We start from the raw sequence: 22,453 nt of genomic DNA, 5'->3' as shown, positions 1-22,453 counted from the left end.
TATCAATAAATTTATGAAGACTGAACTCACATCCAGCATTTTCTCAAACCTTATAGGTATTAAACTGGAAATCCACTCTCAAAAGAAAGCAGGGAAATATTTTTTTAAATATTTATTTTTATTTATTTATGCATACAAGAACTGGGGTGTAGGCCAGATGTGTGGGGTGTGAGAGAATTCACCAGAGGCAAAGTGGGAAGCAGAACAGGCAGTTCAACTGAAATACACTGCTGAGGGCCGAACAGGAGATGTCTGCTGTGCCATATATGGCATAGCTCCCTGGCTAGGGATAGAATTTATGCCACAGTGGCGTTGAGACTTTAACCCTAGCACCACCAGGGAGGCCCCAAGCAGGGAAATCTTTTAATACATGGAGGCTGATAACCACAATAGTGAAAGACCACTGATTTAAAGAGGACATCAAAGAAGAAATTAAATAATACCTTGAGACAAATGAAACCAAGCACACAAGCATTCAAAAATTTTTATGGAACTCAGCAAAAGAAGTGTGAAGAGGGAAAGCTATAGCAACACATGCCCACATCAAGAAACAAGAAATGGCTAAAATAAATACCGTCTTTCTCAACTTGAAGAATTAGAAAAATGAGAATAAACAAATCCAAAACCCAGTAGGAGAAATAATAAAAATTAAAGCAGAAATAAATGAAACAAATTTAAAAGACAGTCCAAAAGATCAACGAAACCCAAAGTGGGTTCTTTGAAACAATGAAACAGAGAAATCTCTAGTAAGGTTCACCAAGAAAATAAGGGAGAAATCACAAATAAATAGAATCAAAAATGAAAGAGGAGGAATCACAACAGGTATTGCAGAAATTCAGAGGACAATCAGAGACTAGAGTCTATATGTGAACAAATGTGATAACCTAGAAGAGATGGACAAATTCATAGAATTATACAATCACCCGAGACTAAATAGGGAAGAAATAGAAAATCTTAACAAACCAATCACAAGCAAGGAAATGGAAGCAGGAATCAACGACCAAATGGTTTTACAAGTGAATTCTTCCAAACCTTCAAAAATGAACTAATACCCATTTTGCTCAAACTCTGCCAAAGAATCAAAAAAGAAGGTATTACTGCCAAAGACATGATGATGTCAACATTATTCTAACACCAAAACCAAACAAACACTAGAGAAAAAAAAGAAAATTACAGACCAATCTCCCTGAAGAACACAGAAGCAAAATCCTAAATAAAATCCTAGCAAAGTAATCCAACAATGCATTAAATGTATTAAATGTATCATAAACCATGAGCAAATGGGATTCATACCAGGAAAACAAGGAGGTTCAATATTTGAATCAATCAACATAATTCATCACATCAACAAAAAGAAAGATAAAAACCACATGATTGTATCAGTAGATGCTGAGAAAGCATTTGGAAAGACCCAACATTGATTTATGATGAACACCCTCAAAAAAATTGGGAACAAATGGAGTATATCTTAACATAATAAAAGCCATTTACAACAAACCCATAGCAAATATCATTCTCAATGGTGAAAAACTGAAATCTCTTATGCTAAGCTCTGGTTCAAGACAAGGATGTGCACTCTCACCACTGCTATTCAACAAAGTATTGGAAGTTCTAGCTACAGCAATAAGACATGAGAAAGACATAAAGGAATCCAAACTGGGAAAGTAGTAGTAAATCTATCATTATTTGCAGATGACATGATAATAAACATAGAGAATCCTCACAAGTCCACAGAAAAACAAATTGAAACAGTAAGTTTAGCAAAGTGGATGGGTATAAAATCAACACACATAGTTGCTTTCCTATATACCAACAATGAGATAGAAGAAGAAGAAATTATAAAGTGATGCCATTTACTATCACACCCCCCAAAATTATATACTTTGGAGTAAACCTAACAAAGCAAGTAAAAAAATCTATACAAGGAAAACAATAAGATATTGTTGAAAGAAATAAAAAAAGACACAAAGAAATGGTAAAAAAAAATTCCCTGCTCATGGACTGGAAGAATCAATATTGTCAAAGCAGCCATCCTACCCAAAGCAGTATACAGATTCAACACAATCCCAATAAAAACATCAATGGTGTTTTTCAAAGAAGTGGAGCAAATACTACTGAAATTTATATGGAACCACAAAAGACCCTTAATAACAGAAGCAATCTTGACAAGAAAGAGAATGGAGGTGTCACACTTTCAGATTTCAAAGTTATATTATAAAGCCATAATATTTAAAACAGCTTGGTAGTGGAACCAAAACAAAGACCAATGGAATAGGAATGAGAGCCCAGAAGCCCACATATATATGGACAGTTAATCTATGACAAAGGAGCAAAAAAACATATAATGGAACAAGGATAGCCTCTTCAATAAATGGTGCCAGGAAAACTGGATAGCTGCACACGAAAGAATGAAACTAGACCACAATGTCACACCATACACCATAGTCAACTCAAAATGGATAAAAAACTTAGCTGTAAAGCCTGAAACCATAAAGTACACAGAAGAAAACATAGGCAAAACATTTTGTGGGTTGAGCGCAGCGCTGTGAAGCTGTCTCACAGCCTCTGCAGCATCGGTTCGCTTCCTGGCCAGCCAGGGAGATACCCACATGGCACGGCAGACCTCTCCTGTCTCACCTGCTGCTCCCCTCAGCAGTGCTTTCAGTCTGTCTGCCTGTTATACTTCCCGCTCTGTCTCTGGTGAATCCTCTCACACTTCCATGCCTCTGACCCATACCCCAGCTCTTGTATAAATAAAATCTTTAAAAAACAAAACAAAACATTTCATGATAAAAGATTCAGTGATGCCTTTTGGGCTTCATCCCCAACAGCAAGAAAAACAAAAGAGAACATAAACAGATCAGACTATATCAAACTAAAAGCTTCTGTACATCAAAAGAAACCCTAACTAAAAGGATACTATTCATCTGACAAAGGATGGATATCAAAGGTATACAAAGAAGAAAAAACAAAAACATAACCCAATAAAAAAGTGGGCACAAGAACTAAATACACGTACCTCCAAACAGGTCATTCAAATGGCCAGCAGGCACATGAAAAAAACACTAACAATCACTTATTATTAGAGAAATGCAAATCAAGACCACAATGAGATACCATCTCACACCTGTGAGAATGGGCCATATCAAAAAGAACAGAAACAAGTGCTGGTGCAAGTATGGAGAAAAGGGAACCCTCCTGCAGTGCTGGTGGGAATGCAACTAGTCCAGTCCCTATGGAAGCCATTATGGAGGTGTCTCAAAACATTAAAATGGATCTGCCATTCAACCCAGTAATTCCACTCCTGGGCATCTACCCCCAAAATTCAAAAACACGAATTTAACAGGACACTTGCATTCCTGTTTTTATTATAACACTATCTACTACAGCTAAATTATGGAAACAACTTAAGTGCCCCAAAACAGATGAGTAGATCAGGAAGATGTTATAGATACACACAATGGAATATTACTCAGTGATCAGAAAAGATAAAGTCATGTCATTTGCAGCAATATAGATGGAGCTTGAAGGGATAATGCCAACTGGAATATTTGAGAAAGAAATACTGAATGGTGTCACTAATATGTGGAATAATAAAGTAACTAAACTATATTAGATAAAGACAAGCTTAAAAACTAACCTTTGATAACTGGCTACAGAATTGAACAACCAAAGGGGAGTGGCAGAGGGGTAAAAAAAAGAGGGAAGGAAGCACAATGGTCTATTGGTGGTGGAATATGGTTGCGTTGGAGGTGAGTGCACTATGGTGGTAATACCTGATGGGGGGTGACACAGTATTATCTCGGTTAAAAATAAATAAACAAAATAAAACCCTACTTTGGATGTTGGGGAAAAAAACAGCAGAATACTTCAACATGCAGATCTCTAAAACCTGAGTCTCTCTGTTTATAGTCTACTCTTCAGAATGTTTGTGCCCGTTTTTATAGTTTGTGCACACATATATATCCATCCATATTGTTTTCTGTTCCTAAAATCACAATTTTTATGGGACCCTAGTCCTCCCATGTATGCCAAAGGGAGAATGAAATGGTACCTTTGGAATATAACCTAGCAATATGGAATTGAAGCTTTGAAAAGTAAATACCTTTTTTCGCTCAACTATTCCACTTGCAGGAATTTACCCTAAGGAAGCAATGAAGGGTATGCACACTTAGTATAAAAATATTCCTGGAAATGCTATTTTAAGAGTGAAAAGTGAATATAAACCTATATAATTGACAACAGGGTACTGGTGAATAAAGCATGGTGCAGAAATTCAATGAAACAGGATACAACTATTCCAACTGCAAGTTTACTTATCAAAAATGTTCACAATATACTTACTGAAAAAATTAGACAAATTATACAATACTCTTTTTTATAATAGTATATATGCAGGAATATAGATGCTCTGAAAAAGACCTATAATATAAAGGCAGACACCAAATTCTACTACTACTGGTTATTTCTAGGTGGCAGACTACTTTTCTTCTTTTGGCTAATGTTACTTTTATGCAATGACTATTTGAATAACAGTAAATTTATTTTTTTAAAGATTTATTTATTTATTTACACAAGCACTGGGTACAGTCAGAAGTGCGGGAGGGTGAGAGAATTCACCAGAGCCAGAGCAGGTAACAGAACAGGCAGACTGACGAAGTACACTGCTGAGGGGAGCAGCGGGCATGGCAGGAGAGGTCTGTCGTGCCCTGTGGGACCTTCGCCAGCGGCTGGGGATCGAACCGGCGCTGCAGAGGCTGCAGGCAGCTTTGCAGCCCAGCGCTCAACCACTGCGCCACCAGGCAAGGCCCAATAACAGTAAATTTATTTTAAAATTAAGGAAAGGACTAGGTACATCAGGGGAATGTACATGGAAGCTATTCACTTCTGTCTCCTCTCTTGGAAGGGAATCTGACTGTATAGTAGACCAGAGCTCCTGTGTGTTACTTCACAGGGAAATTGTGGTTATGTCAAGAGTGCCTCTATTTTTCTTCCAAACCCTGGGTAGAAATCAACACCCTCTATGTAGTTGAAGTTACACAGTTAAAACTTATCTTTGGAGCCATAAGGCCATAACCATATTTTTTTTATTTGGAAGAGGATATCAGTGTAGCAAAGGAGTTGTCTGTGTGATATATTGTTCTCCCCCTTGACTTCCTGATGTGTATCTTTGGTTATTGCATTTTTCTTATCAACTGTGGAACAGTAACAATGTTTAGCTTTCCAAGTTCCCTTTCAGAGGATTATGAACATATGACCCCCAGGGCATAAAATAGCAGTGTAAATGCCCTCACACCTTCATTTTCAGTAGTGTCATTCACTTGGGCTTCATCCTCTACCTCCATGATCCTAAAAATAAAGCTGCCACTTGCTTTCAAGACAGCCCCTCCCCAAAACTGCTAGTGGGACTGATAAAGTAAAAATCCTGTCTTAAAGTAAACCACTCTTGGTGGAAGAAGACAATTTTTTTCTTTTAAATTACCAATAATTTAAGATTTATCAAGTAGAAATTTTTCTCATCTAGGTATTATGCAAATCTTAGAGCCTTCAGATTATATTAAAAATTAGAATCTAAAAGAAAGAAATTTGGGTAAGGCACATCAATCGGGGAAGATGGAAGAGAACTTGCTCACCGTGGGCTAGGTCAGTGCTCCGCAACATTTCAGTACAAAACAATTCACCTGACTTTAGATGGTCTGGGGTTGGGCCTAGGATTCTGCATTTCTACCAAGTTCCAGAGTGATGCTAATGCAGTGGCCCCTGGACCATTCTCTGAGTAGCAACTTTTCCAGTTTGGTGATTTTATATCACCTGCCAGGCCAAGAATTTCTTCTCTGGGCAGTTGACAAAATGTGGAGTGCATGGACCCCTACCTTCACCAGCTGGTGTTCCGTGGTCCTCAGGCCATGACTAAGTGGCTGCAAGACCCAGATCTGCCAAAAATGACACACATGGGACTGTGGCTTTTTTATTAGTATTACCTAGAAGCTACATGCTCACTGGCTCCAGTCCTAAGAACAAGGTCCAGGAACATAATGAGTGTCTCAAACCTGACATATTTGCTACAGAAAGCTCCAAGATTTGGGGGTCTAGGAAAAGCCACCAGCAGCAGGACCTTGCGTCAAGAGTTAGGACAAGTTGGAGTGAGGCATGTGCATGCCAGTGAGGAGGAGGGAGGAAGCCTGAAGTGTTCTTTCCACACAGCTACCAGCGCAGTAGCTACAGGTACACTGGGGTCCCATGCCAGAGAAGGTGAGAAGTCCTTCTGAGTAAAGAGTTTTGGTTCTCCAATCATTTTGGAAGGCAGAGCAGCAAAGGAGGACAGAATGGAAAAGGAAATCAGATTAGTCAGTCCGAAGGCACAACATCTTAGTGGTTTCTGACTGGTCTCTGCAGCCATGGTCACACATTAAGATGGATCGTGTTATCAGTGACACTGTCAACCAACCCAAGGCCACAGAGAGCCCGGCTGGGTTGTGAGCCATTCTAGCTGTGCAGCAGCTCACCCCAACACCCCTTTGAGAACACATATGCACAGGAACATGATCACGGTGCCAGTATGGTAAAAATGGAAAGCATTTTTTTTTTTTTAAAGATCCATCTATCTATGCATTCAAGAGCTGGGGTACAGGCCAGAGATGCAGGGGATGCGAGGATCCACCAGAGACAGAGTGGGGAACAGACTAGGCAGATTGACTGAAACATGCTGCTGAGGGGAGCAGCAGGTGAGACAGGAGAGGTCTGCCTCGCCATGTGGGTTTGTCCCTGGCTGGCCTGGAATTGAACTCGTGCTGCAGAGGCTGTGGATTGCCCCAGAGTGCGTGCTTAACCCCTTGCGCCACCAGCAAGGCCCTGGAAATCATTCTTATTTGGGGTTTATTTGCTGGAACTTGCACGCTCAAGTGCTCCTGGTTCTGTAGAGTGGTAGAGCAGAAATTCAAAACCCTTCATTTTCCTCCACTTGGAAACAAGTATACCATTTCCCTGAAGCTTTGATTTGTTTTATGTCAAATGTTGGGTTTACAGTGGCATATCAAACAACAGCATTAGTGTTACTAATAAACCCTTTGGAAACTAAGGAAATAGAAAATGAATGAAAGTAACAATGAACATAAATTGAGATGCTTAAGATACTTGTCAGGTTGATTCCCAAAGACTACATTATCATCAATAATTAACTCTGAAAGGCTGTATTCTAATTTAGAGAAAATCAGTGATTTTTCTTTTGATGCTTTTACTGCAGTATGAGTGTGAAGCTGGGGAGTGGGTAGGTGGATCTTTTAGTCTTTTTGTGAACTTGTATATGTTGCCAGCTCTATGCTGATCACAAAAGTGAACAAGTTCAGTGGCTAAAATTGTTCTTCATAAGGATTAATGAATAGATTGAGTCCTGTTAGATCTTACAGAATATAAGATTCTTAAGGATTATTTACTCTGAAAATCATAATCAATAAAGTATTATACAGAACAAAAACTGTGAAATTTATAGATTGATCGACGTTGGCTACAACCACCTTTCAATATTCATCCATCTTTTTTTGGAGATATGGTAAAAACTGGCTCTGAAGTGACAAAATCTGCGCACAAGTTAATCCTCTCCCCTAATATCAAGAGGAAGAAAATATTTTGTTATCACAAGACAATTAGCTCTTAAAGATGGAGACACAAGTCATATATGTTCAAATAGTCCCCATTAGTGATGAATTTTACAGTAAGCAAACATATCTTTTCAATATGTTGCTTTTAAAGCTCCTAACATTTGCTTATTAAATTATAATGAGCTTATCTTTCCCCCCAAGCTGAGGGAATGTGCAGATGTGGTCAAAGATAAAATAAAAATATGTTTCAGATCCCAAAACTACAATGCAATCATGAAACTGTTGGGAAATGACAAGAGAGAAGACAGCATTTATATGGCAGGATGATCCTGAGAGTAAAAAAAGGCAGCCTTGGAAGAAAGAGACGTCCCTCCAGACAGAGCAGTAGGCAGAATTCATGAGCCCCTATGCTGGGTCTAGGCCAGCTTTGCAGTTAACCAAGATATCTTGACTTTCCTATTGAAAAAAAAAAAAAAAAAACCTGGCCCTTCTTTCTCAAGGTGAGTATGTCTAAGGGTCAGTGGCACCAGCTGGGCCTAGATGGCCAGATTACAGATGTGGCAGCCTAGCTGGCCAGATTACAGATGTGTAGCCAAGAAGCTACAATTCCATGCAGCCCATGGAAGCTCGGACAGGCAAGAGGGGAGGCGTGCAGGAAATGGGGAAGTTACCTGAGCCACTGGAAGGACAGAGCAGGAAGCTAGGAAAAGTGAGGGAAAAGTCAGGGTGGCGTGATACTGAGGTCTGGGTGGAATGAGGAATGGATTCCATGACTCCCACCTGACCATCACACGTGCTTTTTTGCACAGCCTGGTATGTGCTTCTGGGTTCAAAGCAGCAGAACGCACCACTCATGGCCATTTTTCCCTAATTTCCACAGATACAGAGAAACCCTTAGGGCATCACTCAGGCCCCTCTGTGTCCACATCAATTACCTTTGCTATGGATGCTTTGAAAAGTATGCAGGGACACAAAACCACAAGGCATCTACGCTGACTCTGAAAGTGCAAGGGCCAGGTAAAGAGTTGCTGATACTTGAGAGTCATGAAAAGAAGCAGTTTTAGGGCAGACATTAGGAGGGTCTATAGAGAAGGCCCTTTGTCTTAAACAAAGAGAACTAGTTAATTCCTTGACCAGCTCTTACTAGCATTAACCCGGAGCCAGAGATCCTTAAGAAATGCAAAAGTGTGATAAAAGTATCATTTTTAAGCTTCTGTCATCTTCCAAGAGTAATTCTGTAAGTCTGATCATCATGTTTACTTGAACAGAAATATTCAATCATATGTGATGGGAACTTCATTAGCATTGCATGGCACAGTTGATTTTTCCCCTTGGCATAATTATTGTTTTTCTTATCCTGTTTAGAAAATTTCCCCTCTTTATTTAAATCACTTAAGAATGCAAATGGTACATAGTGGTTTGATGATCTTCTAGCCAGATTTCTGGAAAAACAATCTAAAATTCTGAGCATAAAGTCATCTTCATTAGAAAGCATGATTTATTAAGATCTCATGCGTGCTGTGTTTAGCTTTTCAGAAAACAAAAAGTCTGTTTGTTCTGTCAGTCCAAACAACTCAAATGGACTCGTTGCGACCAAAAAAAAAAAAACTAACCACACAAAACTAAACCATTCATTAAAAAAGATCCCTCGGCCCATCAGCCACTGCATCCAGTGCTGGAAGTGACAGAGGATGTAGTCAGTGGAAATGTGATTTGGTGACATGAAACAGGAAAAACAGGGTGCCCAACAATCCACATGCCCTATGCACCCCAGACCTTGCTCGTTTCTTTGAAGAGGAGGGCTAAAAAGCAGTGGGCACCCCTCACCACAAAGTCTCAACCAACACTGACTTGTAGGCAGCTCACAGCACAGAAGCTCAGACTGATTCTGAGTTGCCTCACCCTGTGATTAACACACAGGCCACCAGAGAGGATGTCTCCTCCAGACTATTATGCTGGATCAGAGAAAGCAGAGAAAAAGTAGATTCCCTGATCCTTCTTTCTTTCCTCTCTTCTCTCGTTTCTTCTCTCTTTTCAGAGAAGTTTCTAAGATACATTAGCCACCCAGAGTTTCTGTAATGGTCCTTTGGGGTATCCAGTCCTATCACCTCATTCTACAGAGGAGGAAACTGAGGCCCAGAGAGGGTAAACTACTTGCTGGAGTGCACACAGCTAATTCACAGCTGAACCAGGACTAGAACCCAGGACACCTGAGTCGCACACCACTGCCCTTGTACTTTCTCTCAGTAATGACCTTCCTTCGCCCATGGGGCAAACAGTACAAGAAGCAGCTTCTGCGTTCTGAGGGAAAAGACAACTAAGTAGAGTGAATAGAGGAAGCTCTCCTAATAATTCTAATAACGTAGAAGAACAGCTGTGGACAAGCAGACACCCTAGCCTGAGCTCACTCCAAGGAGGCATTCACACCCCTGTGAACTCAGGAATGAGTAAAGGAGCATAAAGTGAATGCTGAGTAAGAACCACTCTTAGACAGAAAAATCCATTTTCTAAGAGTGAGTGGGGAGACTGTCAAATTCTAATCAGGAATCAGTCAGAAATAAGCCAATAGCGGAGAGAGGCTGACCAATGGCAGCCGAATGACAGTGAGAGGCTGGAGCTGACCAGTGGGGCCTGGGATGGGTCAGTGACAGTGTAGCCCTCTGGGTCCTGCTGGCCACCGGAAGGCACAGAGACCTAGCGGCTTTGACAGGGAGAGTGCCCTAGAAATCCTAAATCACTCAGGATGGTAAATTAACAACTTCTCTACTTAAATGCCCTGAGTGTGATTAGTTTGCAGGGAAACAAGATGTTTAAAATATACTTGGAAAACAGTTTTTATTACTGCAGTAGGGAAATGCAAATCAAAACTACCATGAGATACCATCTCACACCAGTGAGAATGGCACATATTAAAAAAACTAGCAACAACAAATGTTGGCGAGGGTGTGGAGAAAAAGGAACTCTTCTGCACTGTTGGTGGGAGTGCAAACTGGTCCAACCACTATGGAGAGCTGTGTGGAGATTTCTGGACCTACTAAACATAGAGCTTCCATATGATCCAGCAATTCCACTCCTAGGTATTTACCCAAAGGACACAGAAACATCAATTCCAAAGAGCACCTGCACCCCTATGTTTATAGCAGCACTGTTTACAATAGCTAAGCTTTGGAAACAACCCAAATGCCCAAAAATAGATGACTGGATCAAGAAGATGTGGTACATACACACCATGGAATATTACTCAGCATTCAAAAAAGATAAACACATGCAATTTGCAGCAACATGGATGGCGCTGGAAGGGATCATGCTCAGCGAAATAAGCCAAAAAGAAAAAGAAAAATACCGGATGGTCTCACTCATAGCAGGAATCTAGAAAACTTAAATAAGGGACCAGGAAAATGAATATAAGAAAGTGAAAATCAAAATCAACAAAAAACTATGAACCAGAGACACTTTTTGGGGGGTGGGGGGTGGGAGGGGAAGGATTGGGGTCAGAATGGGGCATTTGCAATTGTATGGGGGAATATAAAAATAAAATTTAATATTAAAAAAAAAAAGAACCTTTGTTTTAAATGATAATTTTAGGACTCTTTATTTTTTCTTTTCCCAGGAAGGATTCTCTTTACCTTTCACTGCTTAAGAGCCATTAATTCTAGTGTGGCCAGAATTAAGGCTTGTTGCCCAGGCACAAAGGCAGGCTGGGGAACAAACTAGGCGAAGATAGCCAAGGGTCCCACAGTATCTACCCATCCCATCCTCCTGCCTAGAATGAGGATGTGATGGCTGTGGTGAAGGCAGCTGTCTTGTAACTCTGAGGCAATGCTGATGATAGAAACCAAAAGCTGAGGGTGATATAGCAGACAACCAAAGAAGTTTCCAAACCAAATCCGAACTGGCCCTTTGGTGCTTAATTTTTTTTGGTTTTTTTTGGTGCTTAATTTTTTAAATACTGTTGGGAGTGACCCTACTTGTTTGAACAATTATTTTCATATATTCCTATAGTGAAATACATTTCCTAACTTATATATGAAATATATGTGCATCCTCACTCACCAACAGGCCTTATCCCTGAGAATCACACAGATTCAAAGAGAAAATAAAGCAATGAAAGGGTATTGATCCCAATTGCACTAAGAGAAATTCCAACTCAACAGATCGCAATTAAAATAATGGAAAGGAAAACATCCCAAACCAAATTACCGGTTTTGCTGACAAGAGAGGTGCTTTGTTGTGACCCAGAGGACTGATTTGTAAGCTATAAATTGAGCAAAGGCTTCAGGCAAGTATTTTATAAAAATTATTCTTAAAGAAATGTAGCCTCTGGGCAAAACTGAGTGGAATGAAAATGGTAGCATAGAGAGAGAGTTCAAGAGAGTGTTTGCTGATTTTAGAAATGCAAAGCTTCAGGGAGTGAATGCAAATCATTGTAGCATTATTCTCATTATTTCTAATGGTTCTTAATAACTAAGGGGCAAAGTTGAGCCTCCAGTTGGCTGAAATGATCATAAAGTGCTTGTTGCATTTATACTAATAACTAAATATAATTTGACACTAAATTACAATTCCAGATCTACAGCTTTCTGCACAGTCTCCCATTGCAAAGAAAACTAAGCCAGAACATCAATAAAGAGAATAATCCAATTAAGTGTCTTTCCATTTGGGGACTATTTAGAATTGAGAGCAGAACAGGATGATGAGATAGGAAAAAGCAATTCAGTATTTACTTATTCAAAAAGAAAAAAAAAATCAGGGCTTCTTTGTAAGACTTTTTTTTGTTATTTAAAAATGTTCAATCAATCTGAATGGCTTTGATCTTATACATGGTTTGATCATTATAAATGGTTCCTCCATATGAGACCATTAATAGATTTAGTTGTAATTTAATATTTAAGGTAAGTACCTTTTAAATACTCAGTATCTTTATAAACATTTTATAAATATATTACCCTTTTCTTTTACTATCTATAAGAATCATCTATGATTACTACCTGCAGATACAGAAACACAAGGGAGAAAATGTGCAACCCCATGGAGCCGACAATAAGCTGAAGCTGTTAGGCTGCAGGCAAAGGGGTACTTGAAGAATGTTTGCTGAATGAAACTGAGATTCTTCAGTGAAAGTGTTTCTAGAGGCATCTGTGCTAATGAAACCTGGACTAGTTCCTGCAGGCTGTATTCTCACTGTGAAAGTAATGGTATATCTAGTTCTGAAATGAACGTCCAAATTCTATAGGAAAAGCCTCTACTTCTAACAGAGTTAGGACATATTCTCACATTCTTTTTTTTTAAAAGATTTATTTATTTATATAAGCACTGGGTACAGTCAGAAGCACGGGAGGGTGAGAGAATTCACCAGAGTCAGGAACAGAACAGGAAGACTGATGAAACACACCACTGAAGGGAGCAGGGGGCGTGGCAGGAGAGGTCTGCCACGCCATGTGGGACCCTCGCGGGGGGGGGGGGGGGGGGGCGGGGATTAAACAGGCGCTGCAGAGGCTACGGACAGCTTTGCAGCCCAGCGCTCAACCACTGCGCCACCCACCCGGGAGGCCCTATTGTCACGTTCTTGTCAAGGATACCTCCAGTGATTCTTATTTACTATTAAAGCATGTGTTATGTAGATGGCCTTCTCCACCTATGTCTGTGATGGGAATGACCCTGAGGGGGGCTGTTCAGACAATACTGAAAGATTTTTAAATGGTACTTACTGCTGGTAGAGGACATGTGGCTGTAGTCAGACCTGAAACACAAAACCTTAGTATTAGTGGGATTAGATTTTATTTTTCTTTATCCAAATGACTTATGCAAGCTAAAATTTTAGTCAGTGGTTAGTAGCACATAACTCGTAAAGAAATACCACTAAATTAAAAACTGTAGTGGCTGAGTATTATTTTGCATAAAGTTATGGTTCAATTTGAGAGCAAAATTTTAAAGGCACTTTAGAAATCTGGGATCCTTCATATAAGCTCAGTGAATCTCACAGATGGGAGATCAAATACAACCAGAAAACCACCTAAATGTACTGGCAAATTTTGAAATGGCAGTCTCTTTTTGTGAGAAGCTCAACATTTTCAACAGGCTCTCAGAGGAGTTCCTGACTTCCCAAGGTCAAACCCCTGAAAGTGAGCACCCTTCCAGTGTTAGCACCACACCATGGGCACTGTGCAGAGGTCTGGAGGGCCTGGTGACAGGAGGAGGGAACTCTGGCTGTCAAGTCTCCATATTTATGGTCCGCTGACCATCAGGAAACACAGAGGCATAAAGACTGACTGAGTTCAGTTCTATCTGAGAAGTAGGCTGCTGGACATTAAGAGTCTCAGGATGTGGGCCGTGATGGAGACAGAGAAAAGTAGGGTGAGGGCTTGGGAAAAATGACCCCTCAGTCTCTATACTGAAGAGTTGCTGCTGGCTCCAGTTCTGTGAGAATGGGAATCCTGCCAAGGTCCTGCCTGCTTAATCTCCACTGAGTTTCTGCCCTACTGTGTGGCCATAAGCCTTCCCTCTCTGGCACTGTGTTGCTATAGGAGATCTTGGTTTTCTCCCTCCAGTGGCCCAAAGTTATTCTCAATAGGAAATTAATCTTTTAGGCATATAGGGATTTATTCTGCCAAGGTGGTAGTTAGGATTAGGAAACAGATAGGGAAATAGAGTGCTGAATTATGTTTAATTGTATAGCTACACATTCCTTTTATTTATTTAGCCTCTTGCTGCTTTTCCTGAATCACCCAAATTTTACTCAATTTTTTTAAAATTAAAAAGCCACATACAAAATTTTAAAAAATATGATAAGCATGTCTCTTACTAGTTAAAATAACCATTATCTCTGACACAAAATGATGCACTGATTTACTAGTAGAGGGACAAAATAGAAGAAAAACAACATATGGTTTTCTCTTTTCAAATGAAACACTTAGTAATCACAGAATCACTGAATTTTTAAAAGTGGAAAGAATAACAACACTAACATTTGCTTATTTCTTTATTACCAAGTGCCTCTCCATAGATCTAATCAAATTTTTATATTATTAATTAGGAAATTAAAGTTGTTGCTGGTAAGGATGCAGCAGGTAAATGATAAGCGCTTGAACTAGGTGTGCAGGGCAGTAGCAAGGAAGGAGTCAGAAGCTGGAAGGGACTGGCTAAGGCATGATGACATGCTGGCTGAGGGAAGATGAGAGAGGAGAGTCAAGGATCAGTAACATTTCAGAACCTAGGGTTTGTAATATCAGCTTTAGTGCATTAAATTCTTTCTGGAATCTGGCAGGACATTAATAAACTTTAGGACAATACTGAAAATTTTAACTATATATCAACACAATGAATGCTCAACAAATATTCACTGTGGTAGAAGCAATGGAGAAACCATTCCATTACAATATGATCATGTTCAGATGACCAAACTTTAAAGAAACTTCATGACAATTCACACAAAATGTTCAATAAAAATATGAGATACTAGTAATTATTTTATAATGAAAAATTTGTATTTGTCAGCTAGGATTTTCCAAATATTCCTGCAGCAGATGGGATTCACACAGCATATATTTTAAAGCTCTACATACAGATGGATATGTATATAGAATGAAATTTACATTTGAAACATATTTCAAGAGTCTTAAAGTATAATGGCATTAATTTAGGGAAGATTCTGGTATAACTAATACTTCTTGCCAGGAATCCTTCTGTATTTCTTGTGACTAAAGGCACTGACCAGGTCACACCTGACGCCTGCTCAGTCTCCTGACTCACCCCACCTCATTTCTTCCTCATAGAGCAGCCAATCTTTGCAAAGCACAAATGTGATCATGTCAGTCTCTGGATAAAGCTCAAGCTCACTAGTTTACATTATATATCCCTGTCTTCTGGATGGATGGCCCAGCTCTGCACTCCCAACCATCCCCCAACTTCCATCCCCATTCACCATCAAAGAAGAAATCAAGTAGAAAGAAAAATCCCCTAAAATCTCACATTGCTCTCCAGCCTCTGATCTTGTTTATGTAATTTGTACACAGTTGCCATAATAATGAAGATAGAACTTTAAACTGCTCTTTTCACTTCCATCATCATTATAGGCTGCTACATAGTTCCCGTAATTATAATTTTAAAGTGATTTACTGATCATTTATTCAACCATTTCCCCAATGATTGTTCCTGATGGTTCACTTTTACAAAGCACAGGATGATGACATAATTAAAAATACAACTTTAGATTCACTTTCTTTTCCTTGGAAAAGTTATCTTGAGAGGAAATAGGGACTAAATCAAGGTATGAACATTTTTATAGCTTTCCAAACCACTAAAAAGATTATTTACTGGAAATATTGTCAGTGAATTATAAAGCTTAAGATAATTTTGTGCATAAAGAGATTCAAACAATTTCAAAGAACCAGATACTATCCTTCTTTAATGGGGTATGTTCTCCAGATTTTTTTTTTTTTTTTTTAGGGTAGGAGGGAACAGCAGTAGAGTACCTGTCTTGGGAATCCTGTTTATTGGTCTCCCATCTTAAGAATTTACTTTGCTGGTTTTGCATAAAATGAAGCATGAAAGGTGAATCTGTGAATTTAAAATTTATGAACACATGATGTAGCTAATACTACAAGGATTATATATTTTCACATTCTGACACATAGAGTAGGCACAATTCCAAATGTTTCATTTATTTAATACTTGCCAATAATGAACAGAAAGTTAGATGTGATCTCTGCTATATTTTAATTGCAATTATACAGATAAGGATTATGTATAAAGTTCTACACCTGAGATAGCTTACCACTGTTAACAGCCTACTTGCTAATTTATGTAAACAAATATATTAGCAATACCCCCCTAAATTCTTTTTTCTAGGAAAATCTTGCCCTAAGAATTGATCTTGACATTTCTGTAAAGCATCAGCTGAATGTATCGTGGATGCCATCTGCTAACTTTCAGTCCATTGCATTGATGCCATGGTAATTTAGTTAACTAGCTCCACCTGGAGCACAAGAGCATAGCGTACTTAATAGATCAGCTTGTCTGCCAGGAAAGGTTTCTCCTTTTGTCTTTTAAACCTGTTCCATTTAAAATTTATTTCACCTAGACCAGTGAATTGTTACTTTCTTAAATCACAGCAACATATCAGCTGGCAGGCTTCCAAAGATAAAGGGCATGTTATGATCCTATGTCTTCAGAAGCTCAGTGACAGCTTACATGGAAGCAGAAGTCTTTTGACTGAAAATAATCCATCAAGCATGGTCAAAAGAGTGACCTAAAGGCCAAATCTCGAGATACCGCTAATGAAAGAGCCATTACAAAACATTTGTTCTACTCATTCTATGTCTTTTATCTTGGATGACAACAACACTGTCTCTCTATTAAGGGATCCTGTTTCTTAGGATAGTTTGTCACCTTCAGTAGCTGATTTGCGATTTTTCCCTAACAAAAAGCACACAGAAACACAAGCCTTGATTTCAAGTGGATTTGGAAAATGGGAGTTCCAAAATGACATCAATTGCTACAAAAGAATACCAGTTTGCTTTTAGTCTTAGCCAGTACTAGGTGAATTAGACAGCAACGGTAGCATTTCGAGCAAAAAATCAGCAGAAAACAAGTACAGATCAGATGGCTTATTAAGAGGCAGCTTCACTAAGTGGGAACTGTGCTGGAGGACCAGGCTTCAATGTTGGCCACTAACCATGAATGGTCCGAACCTGTTTCCTGCAAATGTTTATCTATAAAATTGTAATAATTATACTGAGGCATGTCATATACTTTCTCAGATGTTCTGAGTGGTGATAATATTGCTTACATCATTTAAAAGAATCAGCACATCCACTGTGAGTATAAAGCACATGTGTTATTGAGTTTGCCTGAAAGTATATATTTTTATATACCAGGTTTATCACTAAACTAAGTTTATCACTTCAAGTGTTTTCCATATTATTAATAGAATGAGAAATTAAGGATTTTCTATATCAGGCACTATTCTAGGAATTTTAGATAAACACACAATCCACCCACGAAGTGGGTACTAATATCATCATCCTTATTTTACACAAAAGAAAATGGAGGACAGAGACGGGGCAAGTGATTAGCTCAAGCTTCCCCAATTCCTGAGTAGAAAAGTCAGAATCTGAACCCCGGCAGACTGGCTCTTTTGACTGCAACTTTCAAAGTGATTGGCACAGTTTGCCCACTGGCAGCAGGGCCCACAAAAGTTCTTGGAACTGTCTCTGATTATGTTACTAAAGGAATCATTAGTCAGCTCAACCAAATCCCCTGCTCCTATGTTTTGTTCACACCAGCCTAGCAATAATCCCTCTCCCAAAAACTCTGATGATCCCTACTCCCCATGAACTCTCTCTGCCAGGAAGTTGAGTACTGCTGCAGGAAAAAAAAAAAAAAAATAGCCAGGCAGACTGGTATTCCCATGAAGTTACATTCACTGATCTCAACTGGGTTCTCACTCAGTGTTGCCCCCAAAACCATTTCAAATCACGATCTCTTGGAAGAGGGGGGCTGTATTTACATCAAATGGAAACCCATCTTTCCCTTTGGAGGGGATCAAAAGCTGATTTGAGAACATGATGAAAAAGTCTCTTTTCATAAAAATTTACAAAGCCATCATTTTGTATACAATTTGCAGCACTTTGTGGACCCCAAATTAATGATTCCTGCTTTAGCAGATGTGTCACTTGAGCTGCGTCTTAGAAGAAGAATAGAGTTTCACCTGTGGACATGCCAGGTGGAGAAGATTATAGCTGGCAAAGAGGGTAGTTTGCCTCGACAAAGGCAAGGAATCAGAACAACCCTGGCAATGTGGCTGAATGCAGGGGGCAAAGATGGACCAGCTAGGAAGCAAGGCCAGAGAGAGAGGGACCCCATGACACTGGGGCTTCTAAGCCGCATTAAGCGTTTTGCACTTTTTAGATGACAGCGCCACTAAAAGTTTGGAAGGGAGAAACAGTATGATTTGTGTCTTAAAAATGAGAGCAAATATTTATTGAGTACTTTCTACCCAACCTTGTCTGGTAGCTATACGACAGCAGGATGGGGTAAGAGGTGCAGCTTTGGAAAAGTAGGAAAACTATGACTAGCACTTTGGATAACTATACTATATTTCAAAGGACATATGACTATATGGCAAATCCAAGGTTCATAAGCATACGCTCAAACCACTGTAAATGCATGCTTTTTTAAATGCATGCTTTTTTACCTTTATCTTTCGCTAAAGGATGCTACTGAGACAATAAGATTTAAACAATTCTGTCCTGTTACAACTACACATTTTAGTGACAGGCAGAGAACAGAAGCTCTGGGGTCAGTGTTTTCAGTAAACCCCTCCCAAGAGCCCTTGCGGCTGTTCTGTGTTTGTGTGGGCTCTTGGGAGGATGTGACCCCCTGGGTAAGAGCTACTCCACTTCAAGAGCAAGTCCTTGGGAAAGTACTGTCTTAGGTGAGCTTGGCAAATCGAAAACAAAGGCACTAGTGGTGATTTATTTAACCCAGCTGAAAATAAGTTGGTCAATTTTGTTTTGTTTCTTCTATTCATGGTACAACTAGAGACAGGACAAAAAAAATGCCAAGGATCTTCAATTAAAGTTGCTAAATGCTACAAACACAAAGCGTGGGGGAAAGCAAAGGAGTTCAGCATTTTGAATCAGGTTACTCCACCAGAAAGTAATTGGGTTCTCTAGTGAACCCTAAATGATCACAAGTTTGGGTCATAGGGAAAGCCCATTGCACTGTAAATGCTTTAGGGTATAAAAATTTGGGCCAGGAATATGGGGTGGAGGGAGGGGAAGGAAGGGTGGAGCTAGGCAGGAAGGGCTTCCTTTTTGGGGTCATGTTAGACCCCTGGGTCCATTCTGGGCCTGGGCTCTCTTCCTGCCCTCACAGAGTTGCCAAACCCTGAGATTAGTCTAAATCTCCCCAACCTTCCAGGATGGATGGCTTTCTGCAAGCTTGGTCAGCCAGTAGCTCCATCACTCCCCAGGGTTACTTTAGATAGGAAAAGACACCCTTTCCTTCTGGGTCGTTAAGGCATCCTGGATGTGGCGCTGACTCTGCACAGGGAAATCCTCTAAAGATAGGGGCTGGGTGGAAACCTTTAGAACACTATTCATCTCTTTAAAGACTTTAGGTCTTTTTTTCCCCACTCAGGAAAAACGGTGCTGTTGAGAGAAGGCTAATTAGTCTCCAAAGGATTTTGCTAATTGTTTGGATCCGTTGAAGCGAAGAGATTTTAAAGAAGCACCGTCTTCATTCCACCTGTGCTCAAGGCAAGTGGGTGCAGCTGGGACAGGTGCACGGGGTGCGGGAAGGTGGTGGAGAGTTTGTCTCAGGCACAGTCAAGCTATTGGTACAAAATGAAAAATGCCATTCTCTTACATCTAAGTCTTCCGAAAGACATGAAGGCGCCAGATGCCCTCCTCCTTTTCCCTCTCCTTATACCCAAACCCCCATCGTGGGGTCGAGAGGGCTCCAGGTACTGGACTGAAGACCGGGCAAAGGTCTAAAGAAGCGCAAGAGCACCTCTCTTCTGCAATCATGATAACGGGGGGCACGCATTTGCCTGGCACTCCACATCAGCTCGGCAATAACGGAGAGCAAGAGGGGTGGGGTGGGTGTGTGTGGGTGCAGGGGTGCAGGGAGGGGAGCGGTTACACTGAACCCCGGAGATCTTCCACTTTCATCCCCCTCCCCAGGGTGGGCCCGCCCTGCAGGGAGCAGCGAGGGTCCAGGCGGCTCTGCCTTCAGGGCCGGCCCTAGAGAGAGTGGGCCCGCCACGGCCCCCTCCGGCTTCCCGAGGGCGCCGGGCGGGAGCGAGAGCCCGCGCGGTGCCATCCCGCGGCTGAGGCTGACGCTCAGCCCCGGGGTCCCGAAAGGTCCCAGGCCGAGGGGAGCCGCGGCCAACTCGGAGCGCTCCCCCGCCAACAGCCCCGCCGTCTCCGCTCACCCGCCGGTCTCGGCGCCCGAGTCCACGCAGTCATCCTCGTCGCCGCCGCCGCCCTTGGGATCCATGGCGCTCTCCCCGCGGCGCTCCCTCCGGGCCGCCCAGCCCCGTCCAACCCGAGCCGGCTCCGCCGCGCGTCTCGCGGCCCGGGCTCCGGCAAACTCCTCCCGCGGGCAGATGAGCGCCGCGCCCTCTCCTGGCGGCGCGCGGCCGGGCACCCGGGGCCCAATCCCGCACCGCCGCGCCCCGCCCCGGCCGCCCCGCCGGGGGCGCGTGTGCGCGTGTGCGCGTGCCCGGGGTGTGGCGCGCGCGCGGTGTGCACCTGTGCGCGAGCATGTGCGAGCGGGCGCCTTGCGCGCCTGTGTGCGGTGTGCGTGCCCGCGAGGTGTGTGAGGTCGCGTGCACCTGTCTGAGGAGTGAGGTGGACGGTGGGCGGGGTGTGTGTGTGCAGGTGCGCCCCTCTATGTCTGTGCGAGAGTGTGCCGGGCTGTGCTTTGTGATGGCGTCGGGGGTGTGTGTCCGTGCGCGCGCGAATCTGCGTGCATGGACTCCCCGCAGGCCCTGGGACTGCGGCCCCTGAACTCGGGGTCCCCCGGTTGCCCCAGTTTCTGAGTCAGGCATGAGAATACCCAAAGCCACCGTGAAAACAAGGAGGGATTTGTTTCACTTGCGGGACCAGTTGGAACACCTAGGTTTTTTCTTATAGTTTCTCAGAAGTGCCAACACCGAATTTATTGTCACCTTTCTCAGCCCAGGTCTGAGTGGCTTCCCACGATCCAACTTGCCAGTTTACAATGGGTGTCATGCACTCCTTCGCTATTTTTAAACGTCCTTTAAAAATAAAGAAAATTGGATGAACCTTCGTTGTTGCTGTAAAGGTATGATGGATATTTATAAAGTACCCCTCTTGGCACCTCAGGGTGAGCTAATGAGGCAGAATCACAACAGTCTGGATTTAATTGTGACAGGTCTGCCCAAGATGTTGGAAGGCACTCATTTCTACTTCTCTTTCTAGCAGAAAATTTACTGTCTGTGAGCGTTAATGTACTCATCTGTAACGTGGAACTACTGATAGCTACTCTATAGCACTGTCACAAATTAAATGAGATCCTGTGTGTAAAATACTTGGCACTGGTCCTGATACATGCCCAGCAGACCTCACCAGGAGCTATCATTACACTTAAAGCATGCGCTTGCTACGTTCCCAGTCTCACCTTGCAAAGGGGCATTACTCAGTGATACTTGCAATACTGTGAAGGAATGTATTTTCTTTCCTCTCTTTCCTTCTGTTCTTCCTTTCTACTTATCCACCTAAATATCACTCCATTTTTGACTCAGTTAAATAACACAAATGAGAAATCTGAAAGACTAGAAATGCAATCTCACCAGCAAGAGAAAGCACAAGTAAACATGCATGCCAACCCCAAGACTTATTTCAATTGCCCTTTGTAATGGCAGGACAGTCCACTGAGCAGGTTTTCTATGATCCAGCGGACCAGGTAAAGGAGGTAAGAGTCCTAGAGCCCACCGTGGCTTTTCAGGCTTTTATTGGGATTTACCAGGCACACGGCTGGCAGGGGTGCTGGGGGGCCGGGATTGAGGGGGCTGCCTCCCAGCCCCCAGCAAGTCTTCACTCTTTCTGGGCTCTCCGGCATTCTCTCTGCTTCTCTTCTCTGCTTCTGCTGGTGTCCCTGTGACGCCGCCCTTAAAAGCTAAGTCTTAGCCCAGGTGACTCCCATCTACCTATGCCCACACCCTACTCCAGGTGCCCGCCATCAGACATGCATTCGGACCACAGGATTCCGTCCTCTAGCCTAGTGGCAGGAGGGCAGAAAAGCCTGATACTTTTTACCTTACCCTACAGTCCACCCCCTCAGGGTTTTCTGCCAGACAGTCTGTATAAGTCATATACGTTTCTCTT

The 22,453-nt window shown here is 41.8% G+C and overlaps 1 protein-coding gene across 1 annotated transcript in view; it reads right to left on the bottom strand.

Annotated features, from left to right (window-relative positions):
• Nucleotides 1–20,600, bottom strand: part of FAM124A (family with sequence similarity 124 member A) — a gene marked incomplete at both ends in the record, with an annotated part of 91,215 nt that extends 70,615 nt beyond the window's left edge. Inside the window, 2 exons of the mRNA XM_084235145.1 lie at nt 13,307–13,338; nt 20,536–20,600. Of these exons, the coding sequence (XP_084091271.1) occupies nt 13,307–13,338; nt 20,536–20,600 (97 nt within the window). The remainder of the gene's footprint in view (nt 1–13,306; nt 13,339–20,535) is intronic.
• Between the last annotated feature and the right edge of the window lie 1,853 nt (nt 20,601–22,453).

This window comes from Talpa europaea (assembly GCF_964194135.1).
Source record: "Talpa europaea genome assembly, chromosome: 6".
NCBI lineage: Eukaryota > Metazoa > Chordata > Mammalia > Eulipotyphla > Talpidae > Talpa > Talpa europaea.
This window is presented reverse-complemented; position numbering and strand designations above follow the sequence as displayed.